The sequence below is a fragment of the Halichoerus grypus genome, chromosome 4 (assembly GCF_964656455.1).
Source record: "Halichoerus grypus chromosome 4, mHalGry1.hap1.1, whole genome shotgun sequence".
NCBI lineage: Eukaryota > Metazoa > Chordata > Mammalia > Carnivora > Phocidae > Halichoerus > Halichoerus grypus.
In genome coordinates this window covers 4,321,309-4,340,866 of record NC_135715.1, presented here as the reverse complement: position 1 = coordinate 4,340,866, position 19,558 = coordinate 4,321,309, and the positions used below count along the sequence as shown (strand labels likewise).

General features: G+C 41.0%; 1 protein-coding gene across 1 annotated transcript in view; it reads left to right on the top strand.

Annotated features, from left to right (window-relative positions):
- Positions 1-19,085, top strand: part of TNFSF13B (TNF superfamily member 13b) — a 32,917-nt gene extending 13,832 nt beyond the window's left edge. Inside the window, exons 3-6 of the mRNA XM_036087331.2 lie at positions 2,864-2,920; positions 14,157-14,269; positions 14,354-14,504; positions 17,483-19,085. Coding sequence (XP_035943224.1) covers positions 2,864-2,920; positions 14,157-14,269; positions 14,354-14,504; positions 17,483-17,595 — 434 coding nt within the window. The 3' untranslated portion in view covers positions 17,596-19,085. The remainder of the gene's footprint in view (positions 1-2,863; positions 2,921-14,156; positions 14,270-14,353; positions 14,505-17,482) is intronic.
- The last annotated feature ends 473 nt before the right edge of the window (positions 19,086-19,558 follow it).

Sequence of the window (19,558 nt, the reverse complement as noted above, 5' to 3'; positions counted from 1 at the left end):
GGGCGGTCCTCAAGCTTATTTCCAGCAACACTCCTTCCAAAGCCCAGTGACTTTCTCTGGAATAAGAAGAGTGAATGAATAGCACTGGCTTCAGCAGGTGTAATTCAAACACTATTATCGAACTTTTATTTGAATAATCCACTTTCCTTTCTGAAGAGTATTTCTTGAAATACACTTTTCTCCCCGCAGTGTGTTTTCTTCTAGAAGTTCGATTTCTGCTACTACATGATGGAATAGATTTATTGTTTTTTTAACATGTAGGTTGTAGCTAACTCCAGTGGGGCTGCAGAGATTAAAATTCGGATGTTTTCTTAGCAGTTTAGTAGTGTCAAGGCTCACTCTAGGGAAATCTCTTTCTCTAAATAGAATGTGTAAGTCTCCTATGGGGTGTGGGGTAAATGGTCAAGGAAAGGGTTCATTGGAATCATGAGTAACATCTTACAGTTTTTCTTGTTTCTCTTTATCAGGTTCATCTGGCCTTCACAGCCTTCTAGTGCCCTTCCTTTATGTGCGCAGTTTATTGGGTTCAGTACTGTGAAGAACAATAATGCTAGCACCTCCCACTATAACAGCCAAGATTGATCTCGCTGTTTGTGGGCCAGGAATAGTTCTAAATATGCCACATGCATTATCTCATTTAATCTCTGTATGCACGTGCACATACAGCCCAGGAAAGAGGGAACATTTGGAAATTTAACCTTTTTGTCAACATCCTTTTCTGTGTGGAGGGAAGATTCAAGGTTCCCATGCTCTGCTTGAGCCTTGCATCCCTCACAGAGCTTATCACGATGCCCTGTGAGCAGTAATTCCTTAAGAAGTGTTTGTGAGAAGGATAGGAGCACGTTTAAGGGAGGGCTGGTAGCGCTCCTCGAGAGACTGCCCCTGCTCTTTAGCCTCTCTCTCTGCTGTGGGTGTTTTGTTTCTCCTTTCTTTCGCGCCGTCCTTATTCACGACCCTTCTGCCTCTTAATGATGCTTTTACGTATTTTTGGTGGCAGAAGGTCTGCCATGGTAACAGTGCTAATGAGTCACATTTTCCCTGTGGCACACACATGGCCATCGTGGTTTTGCAGATCAACCAAAGAATCACGGAGTCGTCCAGAATGTTCTGCTCCTATTGAAATGAGCAGATAAACGTAAAAATATGTTAGAAAAGTTTCAGAGTTATAAAGGAATTGCAGCTTTTTAAAAAAGATCTTGTATGAGAGAGAGAGAGATCGAGCGCACGCACAAACGGGGGGTATGGGGCAGAGGCAGAGGGAGGAGCAGGCTCCCCACTGAGCAGGGAGCCCCACGTGGGGCTCGATCCCAGGACCCTGGGATCATGACCTGAGCCGAAGACCTACGCTTCACCGACTGAGTCACCCAGGCGCCCCAAGAATGGCAGCTTTTAACATTATATTCCCACTTTGAAATACCAAGGGGGAACTTCTTAACAGATTTTCTGATGTGCTTACTCCCTGCAGCAGTATTCTTCGAAGGCCTGTGTGTCTGCAAGCTTGGGAATAGCTTGTAAGTCTTACATCTGTTATTAGGTGCTGTGCTATTAGGTATCAGAACTCAGAACGTTTTCAATTAATAAGGGAAGCAGGAATTCACCGTGTCAAACTCTTAAAATGTGAACATAGAGAGGCATGTTTTTAAAGTACTTCTTCAACTCTGAATAAAATACTTGCTAGATAATAAGAGATCTCGACTCATATTTTCTTAATTTAAAATAGGCACACTTAAACTGCTTTGTCGTATTTCCCATAGATATTTACTGGTCTTTTTCCCATAGACAGTGTTCTCGTTTTGCTTTCACCTGGAGGCATCTGTCCTTATTTAACAGAATAGTTCTCTGTTTCCTTGAATGCTAGCTGGAATGTCGTACCCGTGATATGTGATGCAAACTGATGCTTCCCAGAAGCTTTACTGATTATGCGGTTTCAGGGAAATCTCCCATTTTATTTTTAAAGATGCTCTCTCTCTTCTCTTCTTGGTCCAAAATATTTTACCCAAATCCTGACTTTGGCTCTGGAGTGAAACAGGCCTGGCTTCAGTTCTGGCCCCATCACTTTCCGCGACAGGCCCCGAAACAAGCCGTTTATACTTGCCAGGACTTAGTCTCCCGTATGTAGTTTTGAGGATTTTTGTGAGGTTGCCTGTATTTATCTGCTCAGTAAATGTTAGCAATTGTTTTTATTTTCAGGAATGGTAATTTTATTAGCAGTAACCGTGAGTTACTATTTAATGTTGGCTTTTTTTGTTTGTTTCTGTTTTTGTTTTTTTGATAGAGAGAGAGTGGGGGTGAGGCGGGGAGGGGCAGAGGGAGAGGGAGAGGAAGCCTCTCAAGCTGGGCGTGGAGCCTGACGCTCGGCTCGATCCCACGACCCTGAGACCATGACCTGAGCCCAAATCAAGAGTCAGGCGCTTAACCAACTGAGCCACCCAGGCGCCCCTTAATGTTAGGCTTTTTTTTAAAACAAAAAATCACTTTATAGTATTCTGATAGTTTGGCTTATACGTGTGACAGACTTGAAAGACACATGATAATCACTAAACTCGCTTTCTGTCCAGGCCTGACACCTTAAGGCAAGTTAGGTTGAACTATCAGGATGATATACTTACCATGTTTCAACAGCACATAGAGTTTCTCTAAACCGAATTTCAAGTCCATACTATATTTTAAGTAAAATTTATAATAAAAATCTGTGTGCAGATGTCATAAAGCAGTTTTAGAACAATGAGCAGGCTCCGGAGGAAGCATAATTGGTTCCGTGTTTCTGGAAGAACAGGTCTGTAGCTTTGTGCGGTGCGTTCAGGCATCTCACTCCCTACGGTTCCTCTTCAAGTAACTAAAAGGATGTATTTTTGCTTTTCAGTCACTCAAGACTGCTTGCAACTGATTGCAGACAGTGATACACCTACCATACGGAAAGGTAATAAGATCGTCTCCCGCAGCGTTTCCACTTACAGTTCAATCACTCGTAAGACTGTATTCAGACTTCATCTCAAATCAGCTGTCTGCCTCCAAACTTCTCAGAATCAGATGTAAAATAAGAAACTTCAATTTATTCAAAATGATCGGGGAATAAATATTTAGGCTAAGGTAATAATCTAACAAACAGAATTACCTTAGAGACACGAATACTTAGAGATTTAAAATAATTAGCATTTGATAAAGCCAATACTAAGCCAAATTCAGGGTTTTTTTTTATTTTTTAGAAATCATTTTGGCTTCTCAGTGACTCAGGATCATCTTCACAAATATTAATTGCCCTATTTTATTAGGTTTTAGAAATCATAATAGGATGAAGATGAAACTGAATGTACCATAAACATTTTATATTAATTATTAGTAAATATGTGCAAATGAATATAACACTTTTATGATAATCCAATGTGAAATGATTACTTTATATTTTGCATGTATTGGTTAAAGACATACAATGTTCTACTTACTGTGTGGGCCGTGGGGCTTAGCAAAGAATAAAATGTATATTGTTCCTCACTTTCATGGAATTTACCTGTTGATGAGGGGAAACGGGGAAAAAAGCTAATGAACAAGTGAAATGTAGAATGATAAAATTAAGTGCTATGGGGAAAACTCCAGCGGGGGGGGGGGGGCTAGGGAATGTCTGGGCTGTAAACCAGAACAGGGAGTTCACAAGTGTCAGAGGGTTAAGCTAGGGGCCGGGAATGGGGAAACAAGAAGGAGCCCAGAAAATGAGTTTGGATGGGCCTTTGTAATGAGTGCCAAGAGTACTGTCTTGCATCTGTATTTCTCTAAGTGGCTTTAATGATCCCAAATGTAACATAAGTACTAAACTATTTGAAGTTCTGTTATTATTTATCGCTCTACATTTTCCAAAGTCTTATGTTTGCAACTTTAATAGGCAGCAGACTGTTTAGTAAGAATTAAAAGAAGTCAGAAGAAGACCTTGAGGACCAAAGATAAAATTTTTGAAGTATAACTTAGGAAAAGTTAGTTTTACACATTTGGCCAAAACAAAAATGCTGTCCGTCACACAGAAAGATGAAGCTGCTACTTGATCGTGAATGTGAGTTGCACAGAGGATTGTGTGTGATCTTCCTGGTTGGTGGCTGCTCTCCCCCGACCTTGGGGTGCTTATCTGCGTGCTTTGCTCCTTGGATGTATAGGTTAGCCTGGTGATACCAGCAGGCCTTGAGCAGCACGGAACTGTTAGTGGGCATGGGCACATTTTAGCACCACTACTTGCCTGCGTCCCGCAAGGTCGGGTAGGTTGTGTTTCCATTTTCACCTGTCTCACGATATTTTTAATTCTACTTTTCAATTTCATGTGACCTGTTAGTTGAGGAGTGTGTTGCTTAATTTCCATGTAGTTTTGAATTTTCCTATTTTTCTCCTGTTACTGATTTCTAGTTTCATGTCATTGTGGTTGGAAAAGATACTTGATGTGATTTCAGTCTTCTTAAATCTCTTCAGATTTATTTTGTGCCCTAACACTTTTTTTATTATGTTCAATTAGCCAACTTATAATACATCATTAGTTTTGGATGTAGTGTTCAATGATTCATTAGTTGCGCCCTAACATTTTATTTATCCTGGAGAATTTTCTTTGTGCACTTAGGAAGAATGCATATTCTGCTACTGTAGGATAGAATATTCCATGTGTATCTGCTAAGTCAAGTCCATCTGGTCTGTAGTGTTGTTCAAGCACACTATTTCCTTATTGATTTTCTTTTGGATGACTTATCCATTATTGAAAGTAGGTATTGAATTCCCCTACTCTTATTGTATTGCTGTCTATTTCTCCCTTCAAATCTGTTAATATTTTCTGTATACATTTAGGGGCTCCAATGTTGAGAGCATATATATATATATATATGAATGTATACATTTGTTATATCCTCTTGATGAATCGATCCACTTGTCATCATATAATGACTTCTTTGTCCCTTGTGACATTTTTTTACTTCAAGTCTATTTTGTTTAATATAAGAATAGCCACTTCTTATCTCTTTTGTTTACCATTTGGATGAAATATTATTTTCCAGCCTTTCACTATGTGTGTCCTTAATGCTGAAGTGAGTTTTTTGTAGGCAGAATATGGTTGCATTTTGTTTTTCTTTCAATTCATTCAGCCACTCTATGCCTTTTGATTGGGGAATTTAATCTATTTACATTTAAAGTAATTATTGATAGGACTTATTATTTTCCTTTTGTTAATTGTTTTCTGGCTGCTTTATAGTTCCTTTGTTCCTTTCTTCCTCTCTTGATGTCTTCCTTTGTGCCTTGATTATCTTGTGTACTGATATGTTTTGATTGCTTTCTGTGTGTATTTTGGGTATCTACTACAGGTTTTTAAATTGGTGTTTACCATGACACTTACATAAAGCAACTTAGTTGTAGTAGTCTCTTTCAGGCTGATAACTTAACTCTGATTTACATCTTTTTATACTGTGTGTCTATTAACAAACTACTGTAGTTATAATTCTTTTAATACTTTTGTCTTTTACTTTTATACTAGAGTTCAGAGTGATCTATACTCATTATAGCCATTTCTTTCAGGTTTACTGGAGATTTGTCTTATCCCTTTGATTGTGTTGGGTTTTCTTGATCCTTCATGTTCTTTGCAGAGCTGCTTTGTTGCCTATGAAGCTATCTCTCCTACTCCTCATGGACTGATTTTGACTGGGATACAATTTTACTGGTCAGCAGTGCTTGATATTAGCCACGGTAAGGCCTCAAGGAGCAAGGCCCCCTTTGCTTCCTCCCTCCCCTCCTGGAGGAAAAGAATCTCTTCTCTGCTTTTCCTCAATCATGCAAAACAAAACAAAACAAAACAAACTGCTGGCTATAAAAGAATGTCTTCCCCTTTTCTTTGTTTCTAACTGTCACAGGGACCAAGCCCTTTTGGTTGTTCAGCACAAAGTATGGGGCGAGATGGAAAGCAGCTCCGCAGAAGGCACTCTGAGAGGCCATGTGGCCAGGTGCACACTCAGATCTCACCGTCCCTCCGTGGGGGAATCACAGACCGAGGCTGTCTTCTTGGTGCCGACCGAGGCCTGTCTAGGGGAGGGACTGATGTGAATAAGTTGAGATTGCTCCTCTTAGCTATATAAATGTGACTGCTTCTCAGTTTGTGCTTTACTACTTAGCTTCTACTTCTTAGCTGGATTCTGAATTTCTTTTCAAGGTATTTGGCATTTTCAAGGTATTGTTAAATCAATGTTTCTGTGGAGGGATGATGTGTAAGGCTTACTACACTGCACCTTGCTGACATAATCCTTCATTCATCCCACTGTCTTTTGCCTACACGGTTTCAAGTGAGCAATAAACTGTTAATATTATTGAGCATCCCTTGTACTGGAAGAATTGCTTCTCTCCTGCTGCTTTCAAGATTTTCTCCTTGTCCTTTCTTTCAACCACTTAATTATAATTCACCTTGGTATGGATCTCTTTGAGTTTATCCTTTTTATTTTTTTAAAGATTTTATTTATTTATTCGTCAGAGAGAGAGAGCACAAGCAGGGGGAGCAGCAGAGGGAGAAGCAGGCTGCCCACTGAGCAAGGAGCCCAATGCAGGACTTGATCCCAGGACCCTGAGATCATGACCTGAGCCTAAGGCAGACGCTTAACGGACTGAGCCACCCAGGCGTCTCTGAGTTTATCCTTTTTAGAATTCATTCAGCTGCTTGGATGTGTAGATGCATTCTTTCTTCAAAGTTAAGAAGAGTTTGGCCGTTATATCTTCAAATACTCTTTTTGCTCCTTTCCCTCCTCCTTCTGGCACTCCCATAATGCAAATGTTAGTCTGATTGAGGGTCCCCTATGTTCAGTTCACTTCCTTTCATTTCTTTTCTTTCTGCTCCTCAGACTGGATAATTTTAATTGTTCTATTTTCAAATTTGTGGATTCTGCCTTCTGCCTGCTTAATTTGCTCTGTAACCTCTCTACTGAATTTTTTAATTTAGCTATTTTACTTTTTAGCTCACAAGTTCTATTTGGTTCCTTTTTTAACAAAATATTTTTTATCTGTTTACTGATAGTGTCTGTTTGTTTATATATAATTCTCCTAGTTTTCCTAGGTTCTTTGTGGTTTCCCTTAGCTCCTTAAGCATATTTAAAGGATATAAATCTTTGTCTAGTAAGTTCAACGTCCTGGTTTCCTCAGAAATGGTTTCTGCCAATTTCTTTTTTTTTCCTGTGAATGGGCCATAATTTTCTGTTTGTTTTGTATGCTTTTGTCAGTCTGCTGTCCCTTGTTCCAGAAGGCTACAGGTAGTGTACATCTTTAAAGTTTTTGGTTGACACCAGCCTGGGGACCTGCTCCTATCTGAAAGAAATCTCCAGACAGGAGCGCCTGGGGGGCACAATCAGTTAAGCATCCAACTCTTAGTTTCGCTCAGGTTGTGACCTCGGGGTCGTGGGATCAAGTCCCGCATCAGGCTCTGCACTCAGCACAGAGTCTGCTTAAGACTCCCTTTCCCCCTCCCCAGCTCTCGCTCTCTAAAATAAATAAATAAATATTTTTTTTTAAATGAGAAAAAAAAAATCTCCAGACAGGTCAAAATGCATAGCCACAATGATTTGGGAACAAAGTGTTATACCCACCAGCACCAGCAAGACGCCACCTAGAACCCAGGCCATCATGTCCATAGCTGCTGCCATGCTGGAGAATGGGGGATGGTAAGTGAGGAAGCAAAAATACAATACTTCCTTACTGAAATTTAACAGCCTTTTTCTTTTTTTATTAAGTACTCTCTTGGTTGCTGTAAGTTTTTTTATTAGATTTCATATATTCAAAGATGTTGATTTGGTAAGTTTTGCCAGCTTAAGTGCTATTTTGGTGGAGGAACTTATTCTATAAGCTTTTTACTTTGCCATTTTCCGTGACATCACTCTGACATCTATAATTACCTCTTTAGGGAATATCTATTGACCACTCTAGGCTAGAATAAAATTAATATGATTCCTCTTAAGTCTCTATATTCTTCTTGTCCCCCACCGTACACTTTTTGGGTGCTAATATTATATTTCTAAATGTTTGTGTATGTACTATTAAAATATTTATGTTTCTGTTCCTTATCTATCAACTTTAATACACAGCCTTGGAGCCCCAGGTATTACATATGGGGCCATTATCAATATTTTTCCTACTCTACTTCTCTGTATTTATAAATTTTATAATTTCTACATTGTCATGACATAAAACTGTTTCCTTCTTTTCTTTCAAACCATTCTCTTTATGTGCTTTTGTCTTGCTTGGTTTTACAGATAAATATATTCAATACCCATTGCAAGTGCTTTTACTGTGCTTTCCTCATTCACATCTTAATTTCCTGAATTTCACTCTTGACTAGTTTATTCAAAATGGGCTCATGAGAAAAATGGTCACCAAGTTTCTGCATTGATAAAACTTTATCTTTGTAGTTTCTATACTTTAAGGACAGATGGCTAGATGCGAAATCCCATTTCCCCTTTCTTTACTTGAGTTGTAGGAATTTCTCCACTCTTCTTTGGCATTAAATGCACTTTGAAGAGAACTAAGGTAAGAGAAATTTTTCTTCTTATGAGTGGCTTGACTTTCTTGCCTGATTACATAAAGAATTGTTTATTTACCTTAAAAAGTCAGTATTTATTTTACGCTGCATCTCAGGGTTGACTGCTGTGGTAAGTAACATAACAGCTCCCAGAGACGTCTGCAGCCTCATCCCTGAGACTTGTGAGTATTGTAGGTCACATGGGAAAGGGCACTTTGCAGATGTGATTAAGAAATGTGGGGCAACTACCCTGGCTGATCTGGGTGAGCCCAGGGTAATGACAAGCATCCTTACAGAGTGAGTTGGTTGGGTCAGAGTCAGAGAGGTGATGTGAGGATGAAAGTGAAGTTGAGAATGATGAGACTGGTGCCTGGGAGATGGAGGAGGCCAGGAACCAAGGAAAGCAGGCAGACTATAGGAGCCAGAAAAAGGCAAGGGATGGGCTTGGCAGCTTCCAGAAAGAACACAGACTTGCCAACACCTTGATTTTTGCCCAGTGAGACTTCTGATGTTTAGAACCGTGAGATAGTAAATGTGTGTTGTTTTAAGCCACTGAGTTTGTGGTAATTTGTTGCAGCAGCAACACAAAACTAATGAAGCTATATGGAATCGACTTCCCTGGCCCGGGGTGCGCCTCCCCGTCTGTGGTTGCTCTGCTTGACTTTTTGTTGTTGCTGGTTTTGTCTACCAGGGTTCCAATGACGTGTATGCTGGTAATTCTTGACCTGTCTTACAGGTCCTATATATTCGATAGTTCTATATATATATATATATATATTTTTTTTTTTTTTTCAAATTCTAAACTCTTTCCACCTTACTTTGTCTTGTGCAAAACCTGTTTCCCATTCTGAAACTTTTATTTTCATTTCAGTGATTTTTTTCCTCCTCGTCTTCCACGTTCTTTTAGCCAACATGGGCATTTCCTGGACTGTGAGTTTGTTGGAGATTTCTATGTGCATATGAGGGCTTCTTCACCATTAGGGAGTTGATTTTTGCTGGCTCTTTGTGAAGCTGGCCCCTGTCAGGACCTGTCACTGTTTTCCTGGCTTCCCACGCCCAGCCCCAGTGCGATCCCAGGGACTTCTGGCAGCCCGTACAGCTACTCTGGAGAACATGCATCTGTCTGCTTCTTTCACATGACTGAACAGGAGGTAAAAAAGGACAGACGTTATTTCCACAATCGTGTTGATAGCAGAAGTCTCTTGTTTATTTCTGCCTTGCCATCTAATTATTTCGTACAGGCAATAATGAAATTTACTTTTACTCTCCCAATAGAATTTGACACTTGATAACTCCCTTCTTGAAACATATGCTGCCCTTGGGTTATTTCTCTAATAATTTCCTTACTCTTTTGGCCACTCCTTTTTAAATTTCTTTGCAAATTACTCCATAATGTATCTCCGCAGTATAGATGTTCTTCAGTCCTCTGATATAGTCTTATTCTCTTTTCCTTCTTCTTATTCCTTTGGCGTTCTTAAATACTCCTATGTTGTCCCTTAGCATGTATGTGCTGATGGTTTAAGTGTAGATCTTTAGCCCAAACCACTTAGCTCCAAGCCTATATATACCTCTATTTAACACCTCTTTCTTTACACCTTGGTGGAATCTCAGCCCGGACTGTAGGACTTGTCCCCAGATTTCCTCCTATTTCAGTGAGTGTGATGACTGTGTCCCCGGTTGTTTCAGGCAGAATTTGGGGTGTCATTCTTGACTGGTCCCTCTGACTCAGTACATCAGTCTCAAACTCTATCAGTTATTCCCCATGAACGTAACCTGAATTAATCTATCGCCCTTCGTGCCCATCTCACCATCCTGTTACAGATCCCCATCATATCTCTCCTCTTGGCTGGTTTCCTTGGCCCCCATTCTTGTCTGGTAGACACAGAGTGACATTTCTAAAGCAGAATAATCATTTCTCTGCACTGCCCACAGGCCAGCAGGGGCCTCCGAAGGCCCTTCGTATGGCTCAGCCCCCACGGCCCCGCCTGGCTGCCCGCGCTCCCTCCTGGCCCCCCTGCCCTGCCCCAACGACAGAATCAAACCTGTCATAACTGTGCATCTCCATGCCAAACAGCACTTGTTTTATATAAGAAATTACTGCGGCTTGAATTGGTTGATATAATCTGCCTTTTAAAAAAGCATTATCAATATCTTATCCCCTAAAACTATTTCCAGCAGCTGTGTGATGATAAGATTAAAAAATCAAGAGAAGCAACCAAATACGATAGCTATGATTGACCGCTGCTCTCTGTAGCGAGTTTTCAGTTACCGAGGGAGGTAACACCAGAAGTATGAATGTTTGCAAGGAAATCTATCCATAAAGTAGAATAAAAAACAAGTATTAATGAAATATATCTGATTTTTCTTTCTTTTTTTTTGGTTCAAGATTTAATTGGGCATTTTATTTTTTTTCAATTTTTTAAAATTTATATTCAATTTACATCATTAGTTTTTGATGTAGTTTTCAGTGATTCATTAGTTGCGTATAACACCCAGTGCTCATCATATCTGATTTTTCTATGAAATGTTGTCAACAGAAAATTTATGTTTTCACATAAGTCAGATCAGGAAAGAGCTAGTCTTTTTAAGAGCAGACACTTTTCAAGTATACGTGTAAATTATTTTCGCATGTTAGTTCTGGCATTCTGTTGATTTAATTTCACATATTGTATACATTAATTTTAAGTTTTCAGAAACATTTAAATACATCAAGTATTTCCAGCTCAGTGGAGCTGGGAAGTTCAGGCTTTATACACCGCAGCACATCTGTGTTTTAGCTGTGGACTAACAAAGATAAGCAGTAATACTCTTGGAGTTTACTTACAAATTCTCAAATATTTATTGGTGGTGATGCGTTCTAGTTTAGAAAAGCATCCTATGGAATAGGCATTTCATGCATATTTTCTTGTCAGCATTTATCCATAGTCTAATTAGCGTGCTAAAAATCTAAGTTTTAAGATGTAGAAACATGTTATAATATTTATGCTTAAGTTTCTAATTACTTTAGCTTTTAATGTATTGTTTCGTCAATTTAAGATTCTCTCAGCACATACTCACTGAGCACGGATGCTGTGCAGGGCCGTGTTCCTGGCATTTGGCCTCATGCAGTGTGACTTGTGGGCGCCTGCACGCACGTACACGTGTGTGCGTGTGTAACGTGTGTGTGCAGCGGGCAGAAATACAGACAGTACATAAAAACCAGTAACCATGGGCTGTCTCTAGTAAGAATATTTCCAGCAAGATAGGACAAAATGCCAAAAGAAAATGTCAAGAGAACAAAAGAATATATGTCTAGTAACTACTTGTTCTTCTTTCTATTCTGACAATGCAGCAGTGAAATTTGGTAAAAACCAGCTCACTAATTTTATAGGTGTACGTATGGTGTAAAGAAATAGGAAATCAACTTAAGGTATTGAAAAAAAAAGTTTAGTCAATAAACATCTCCAGCCAGAATGTAAGCAAGCAGTTTTGGAAACGTGCGCTTTCCTTTACCTTGCGAGTACATACTACCGCTGTGATGATGTTCCATCTCACACAGTTCCAGCGACCAGCTCATAAAATGCTTTTAAGAATAAATTAATAAATAATACGAAGCTTTGGAAACACAATGGGATGTTTGTGGGCAACTGCGTAGGACACCCCCACTTTGAATTTGTTTATGTTTAAAGTTGAGGTAGTTAATTCAGTGACTGTTCAGCCCGCCGTCGGCCAGCCATCATTTCAGGCCCTGGGAAATAGCAGGGGACCGGACTTCGGGGGTGCCCGGACCCGGAGAGGTCCGAATCTCAGACGTGTGCTGTTTGGAAGGGAGAAAAGGCCCGCCTGGGTCAGAGCATCCGGCCGGTGTCCTCACGAGCACGGGAGCGGCCCTCTTTCCTCATCAGTTGTGTTTTACAGTAATAACAACACGATAAATCATTCTTCCTCATATTTTGGTCACTCTGCATTTAAAAGTGCCTTGAGCACATGATCTCCTTTAAACAAATGTCAAACGACGGATGATGAGCTTGCCTCTGTGACTTGTCACTGAGGGAGACCTTTCCTCCAGGGACTGTCCCCTTGCAGTGTGGCCCCGGGGGGCTTTCATCCAAGCCCAGTTTCCTCACAGACCTTCTTGGGAACAGCAGAGCCAGGTGATCAGGCCTGCCGAATCCTGGGGGGCCTCCCTCCCCGTAGGAGACAGAGGCGCATCCTGGGAGCGCACAAGAAGAGGGACGAGAGCCTTCTGTCCACAGGCACCCGTGGCTCCTTTCGTGGTCTCCCTCACAGCTGCCCGCCCTCCACCTGTGGACTTGCCGACTTGGAGGACTGATGTAGGGGACGGAATTCAGATTCACAGTGTCCTCGGGTTCTTTACTTCTCTGAAGTATCCTGAAAATATGGGGTCCTTGTCTTATACTCTCCCCTCAATCCTATTAGGAAAAAGTTCAGCTATGATGGGTTTGCCTTGGGGGAGCTGGCTGAAGGAGGCACATTCCCTCAGCAGTTGTATTTATGAGTCTGAAAGCATCACCAACCACCACATCCTACGGTGCTACCCCCTTGCAAAAATCCACAGGGAAATTGCTCTATACACTCAGTCGAGGACAGATTGTTCTGCTCTGATCTTCTGGCATATTGTCCTGGGACTCTGAGTTCTATTATTTCCCTTTTTGCTATGACCAAGGTGAAGCCTGGGGACATGTGTGGTCCAGCATTACCAATTATAAGGGAACATTTTTTAGACTATTTTAGACCACAGTTTCATTTCACTATTCTCTCCTTGTATTACCACTTCCCTAATCTTCTTTTCACTTGGTTTATGCCATTTTATTTATAACCCCCGCATTCTTAACCTAGCCTCAGGGTTCACAGTTTACTCCAGTATTTTTACACGATGGTGAGAAATCCAGTGAATTTAACGCTGTGAATTCATGGGAGAGGAGTATATAACCTTCCTCACAGGTGTTTGTCCCAGAGCACGTGTTCAGCGCGGAGACTGGGTCCCCTCCTGCCCACCCATTTCTGTAACCACCAGCAGCTCTGTGCCCCCTTCCTCGGGCTCGTGCGCTCGGCGGCTCCCCCGTCACTCCCCAGGGGCATCTGAGGGGTCACGGAGGAGAATTTGTGTGCTGACCAGTAACCACTTCAAGTTGAATATCACAGACGAGTCCCGCCGAGTTCCTTGACCCTGTCCAGTAGAGATTGTCTTGGTCACTCCCTCGCTGCCCCTAAGCACTCTTCTGGTGCCTTCTGGGGAGGGGGCTTCTTCCCCTCCTTCCCCGCCTTCCCCCATGCCCTGCGCTAAACTCTTCCCATCCTAACTCCCTCCTATCCAGGAACCAAAGGAAAACCAGAAAATCTCCGTCATTCAGAGACATTTGGTCCATTTGGTCCTATGCAGACCAGCTCTTCTGTGAACATGGCTGAGACGCACACAGGACTGGAAGAAAACACAGACATTTCTTAGGACGTGCTTGTCCTCGGGTTCCCGAGGGGCGCGGGGGGTCATGTGTGAACCACGGCTGAAAGACCAGTGGAGAGTCCTGACTGGTCTCCTTTGCCTCTTTTTTTTAAAGATGAAATTCCCTAAGTTTCAGACTCGGGCTTAGCCTCTGAGCAGAGGTGAAAAACTGCTCTTCTCACAAGCCTTCTCTCTGTGTCACAGGAGCATACACGTTCGTTCCGTGGCTGCTGAGCTTTAAAAGAGGAAGGGCCCTGGAGGAGAAGGAAAATAAAATACTGGTGAAAGAAACCGGTTACTTCTTTATATACGGTCAGGTAGGTTCCCCACCCACCTGCTCCCTCTGTCCCGGGTCTCGCTGCCATGCTCCCTTCTGACCAGCATCTTTGTTTGTCCCTCAGGTTTTATACACCGATAACACCTTTGCTATGGGACACCTAATACAGAGGAAGAAAGTCCACGTCTTTGGGGACGAATTGAGTCTGGTGACTTTGTTCCGATGTATTCAAAATATGCCTGAAACACTACCCAATAATTCCTGTTATTCAGCTGGTAAATAACAGTTCTGTATAAATAGAAAGACATTCCTCGATATACTGTGTGGTGTTTATTCTCTGGAAGGATGAGTTAGTTCGTTTGAGTCGAAACGGATAAAATCATTACTAACAGTTTTATTGTTCTTCGGTAGATAATACTGTGTAAGAACACAGGAGTGATTGCCATGTGCCAGGCATCCTTGTCTTCACCTGGCCTGGGCTCCTTCGTATGATCCCCCTGTTTAAGGGAGGCGGCATCTAGACACAGAGAGGTAGTGCACCTTGTGCCCGATGGCACAGCTTCCAAGTTCCAGAACTTGGATTAAACCAACCGGTCTGACCCCAGAGTGTGAGCCCCCAAAGCTTTTTTTCTTTGTGTTTTTGTTTTACGTGCTGCTGAAGACATGCCCTTGACCGGATCGAGGGTCCGGTCAGGTTGCCCAGAGGCTTCCTCCCCTCTCCTTCAGGTGACGTCTGGTGCACATTTGACTTTGAGATGGAAACGAGCAGGAGCAAGGCTCCTTCGGCTCAGGGTCAGTGAAGATGCGGAGAGAAAAGAAAGAGAAAGGGAGGGCTTTGTCCACTTCAGCTCTTCAGGCTATAATTGCCAACATGGTCTTTATTTTATTTTGAGGGTAAATTCATCAAAGCTGCTGTTAGGGGGAAAAAAAACCCATATTTGCCTCTAACACATTTATTCCTCTCTGGTGACTTTGACAAATCCATTGAGAACCCTGAGGAATGTCTTCAGTTCCAGACAGTTCCCTGAAACCCAGGCATGGGGCCTGGCCGCCTCCTCTGAAACCCTAAGTTTCGAAGGCATTTGCTACCAAGTGCACAATCACTCAATCAGGAAGGAAGGAAAATCGGAGACGATTGTCACTGTGGACCCGCGGCCATAAACAGCTGTAAGGGATAATGAGGAAGTGTGTTGAATTGAAACTCCCTCATTTTCATAAAGAGATGTTCCCCTGCGCCCAGCAATAGCCAGTGTCCTGGCGTTGCAGAAAACCCACAGAACGGCGCGGCCGCCCCGTCTGCACTGAGTCCAGACTCAGCGGTACTTACAGGGCCGCGCTGGTCACTGCCCCTCCGTGCTCACGCTCTCGGCCATGCTTCCCAGGGGCCTCGCCTTTTAAGACTAATTCACTAGACCTGAAATCTGTGTCTCAGTGCCGTAGCTCACTGTCAGGTATGAGAAGCGTTCTCCAGGACATTCCAGGTTTGCGATTCTCATCTCTTCTAGCGCCAATCTGCTTAAAACCATTAAAAGCTACCTATTAGTACATCAGAGCATGCAGTGCTCCCGTACATAATAACCTGGAAGAAAATGCAAATGGTCCTTTTGAGGAGCCCAGCATAACACCAAGCACCGCCCTTACACAAAGCTGGACCTTACTCACTATTTCACTAACAAATCGAGTGTCTGTCGTAGAGGTCACTGCTGGTTGCTGTAATCTGGAAGAACTGAAATAGCCAAAAACTCAGTGTTAAGAGTTTCAAACAGAACCTACTTGAAAATCGTCGGTTCACACTGACCTTATTTTGAGAGTTAGTATTACTTAATGCTCCGTGATCGATAACCTTTGTCAAAATATTAGATTCTCTTCATTCTTTATGATAACAACTGATTTATTCAACAAGTAAATTCCAGTCTATATTTTTTCATGTAGTCATCAAATGCTTTGCTAATCCTAAAACGTGTGCACATTACCCTTCATGATACCTGAAACTGTTCTTTTGTTTGTTGTCTGTCTTAGTCCATTACAAAAAAAACAAGATCCCTGGAGACAGAATCTTTTGTCATTCTGATCACAGCCCTGTGCGTGTCTAGAAAGGTGTCTGGTACATCGTAAGTTTCGATAAATAAAGACTGACTGGCTGTTGCCTGAGGAGATCTGGGTGCTTTGGGCTTGATGATGGATGTTAACATACATAATATAGTCGTGTAAATACATTTTCACGGCATCTTCACAAAAATGCAACTACTTTTTAAATTGTTGGTTGAAAGTATTAACAACTTCGATGTTATTTTGTTAGTTTCTTTGCTTCTTCTCCCCTGATTGTCCTTTCTTTCCCTTCATGTTTGTCTTTGAAAATGGGGTCCCTACTGATGTACCGAGTGTAGTTCCTGAATTGTATTCTGTGTTCCTGAATCACAGAACACATCATTGTAAATTAGGCACATAAAGATTTATTGGTCAGTTTTGAGAAGCTAAGTATTTTATTGCTTTTGATTACGAGGACAAATATGGTCATTTAAGGACATGTAGAAATATAGAAGGCTATAAAAAATAATCCAAATGACTCCTAACCCCATGGTCTGGACTCCAGAGAAAAACTATGTTAACCGATGGGCTTTGCTAATATGTGGTGTTTTGTTTTTTATTCTTAGTAATATACACATTTTAAATGCACATTTAAGTGTGTATTTATGCAGCGTCTATGTGGTAAATACATACTGCATAGTGTGTGTGTACTTTTTGTATTTCTATTTTGTATTTTTATTTAACATCCTTATTTTTTGTATTTCTATTTTTTATTTTATTTAACATCCTTATTTTTTTGTATTTCTATTTTGTATTTTTATTTAACATTTTAAACACTATTATAAACCATTTTGTTAATAAAATGAAGCAAAACCACTTTTAACCAGACAATACCCCAACGAGGGATGTGCTATGATTTACTTAACTTTTTTTCTTCAAATAAGACATTGGTTTCTGTTCAGAATCTCCATTCTATAGACAGTAGGTGATAAATACATTTATATCTGTTGTAAACCTTTCTGCTCATTTGCTTTAGCTTTTTGTTTTGTTTTGTTTTTAGGCTGGTAGAATAGTAACTGGACTAGAAGTCCGCTGGAGTCACTTGAAGTGTGAATGCCTATGTTAACATTTTTCCAAAATAACATCGTTTTATTTAATGCACCCCCCGACCCTGCCTCCCATATTGTACAACCACTTAAAGCCCCTGTAAATCATTGTTTTCCAGGCATCGCAAAGCTGGAAGAAGGAGATGAGATCCAGCTTGCAATACCACGTGAGGATGCTAAAATATCACGAGATGGGGACGGCACGTTTTTTGGTGCATTGAAGCTTCTGTGACCTACTTACACCTTGTTTGTGGCTGTGTTCCTTCCTTTCTCTGTACCTCTAAGGAGAAGATACTTAACTGGAAATACCAAAAGGAAGAAAAACAGTAGTTACCATAGCCTTTTCTGGGAGCTACTTGTTTTGATTTGCTGATACTAGACCAAAACAGGAAATTTAACAGACAACCACAGCCAAAGGGTGTCATGTGAATTACAAGAACTAGGGCCCGTTTAGGGAAAGCTAGCAGTAGGCTTCTCACTGTAATGCCATGTTGAACGACTTAGTCATGGCTTCTTGACCTGGACGGAGCACAGGTTGCAAGGGGACAAAAATCATTTCTTCCAAAAAGGCATTCCATTATCGACTGCGGAACTAAGTGTCCGTGTCTGTCGGACATGAGGACATTCTTGGGGAATCTCAGGATCCAACCTTTCTCTTTATGTTAAGTATGCCCCTCTCCTTTTGCAGTTAGCATTGTGGAAAGTAAAACAAAAAAAAATTATAGAAATCTTGCATTTGACATATGAAAAAGTAATTAAAAGCTTACATTGAAATATATTAAGCAGTTGGACTTAAAATACAGGTACTATTTAAATTCTTCTGGTTTACTTCAAGTCTGCAGTTTTTATCTGTAATATTATATCACCTGATGGACCACCAGATATTTTTCACAGGAGGGAAGTCACTCTCTCGTGTGTCTATCCCTAACATGTATTTTTTTCTAGCTAATTTCAGTCACTTTAGAAACTTAACCGGGGGGTAATTCCGATTCTTACGCATATGAGCATGAAGTGAAAAAATAGCTCTAATTGTTCTTATGTAAAAATAAAATCTCCACTAGAAGTTAATGAATACATTTATAATGAATCTATTTGCCCTTTATTTCCTAGTCTTCTGTTTTAAACTGCTGCTATTATCCCAGCCTTTAAAACATACTCATGTTATTAGCTTTACAGAAGTTGAGGTTTCATTAAAGTTCCTGGCGTCCTGAAGGGTGTTTGGTGCCTTGTGCTTGTTACCTGGCTGAGGATATGCCAGAGACACCACCCTCCTTTCCATCTAATAGAGAATCGTATTCACAAATGCGTCTTTAGGACATCAATCTCCCTTGTTCTGCTTGTCTTTTTTGTAAATGTCATCGGTTTAAAGAGTTTACTTTATTAAACAGTTTCCTTCTCTAGTTTAAACAGTAGGTGGAAAAAATAGACCCTGGTCTACACTCATTTTCTCCAGTCCACATTGAAATGTGTTTAAGAATATGCTTTTCAAGACAAAACAAGAGATGATTTGTATTTTGTGTCTAAGATTAAACTTTGTTTAAAGCTCTGATGACCACAATTTTGGCTTTCTGGTTAAAATCAAATATATTTTGCAACTTACTGTGTTTTAGAAAATTATAATTAAAAAGTATAGGCCGAGCAGGAGTCCTGATCTAGGAGGTGAGTCATAGTCCTAGTGTTGCTGCTAACTTGAATCACCAAATAAAAAAACTTTGTGCCTTCTGCCTGGCCTTTTGATTGAGTTTGGTTAACACCACTCATATTTTGGTTTCTCTCTACGTACCTAAATGCCATTTTAAGGATTCAGTGCGGGGGCGCCTGGGTGGTATAACCTGTTGAGCCTCGGACTCGGTTTCGGCTCAGGTCATGATCTCGGGGTCATGAGATCGAGCCCCGTGTCTGGCTCTGTGCTCAGTGGGGAGTCTGCTTGAGACTCTCTTTCTCTCCCTCTGCCCCCCCCCACAGGCACGCTCTCTCTCCCTCTCTATAAAATAAATACATCTTTAAAAATAAGTAAATAAGAATTCAGTGCATACTCATAAAACATTATAAAGTAATATGTGTTAGGGTAGGAAACAAAGCATTTGGGATTGTGAATATCTTACATGTTTCGAAAAGAATTTGTTCACGTCAACACTATAGAGACAGATACAAAGCAAGGAATTCTTAGAGCATATGGGCCGAGAAGATCGTGC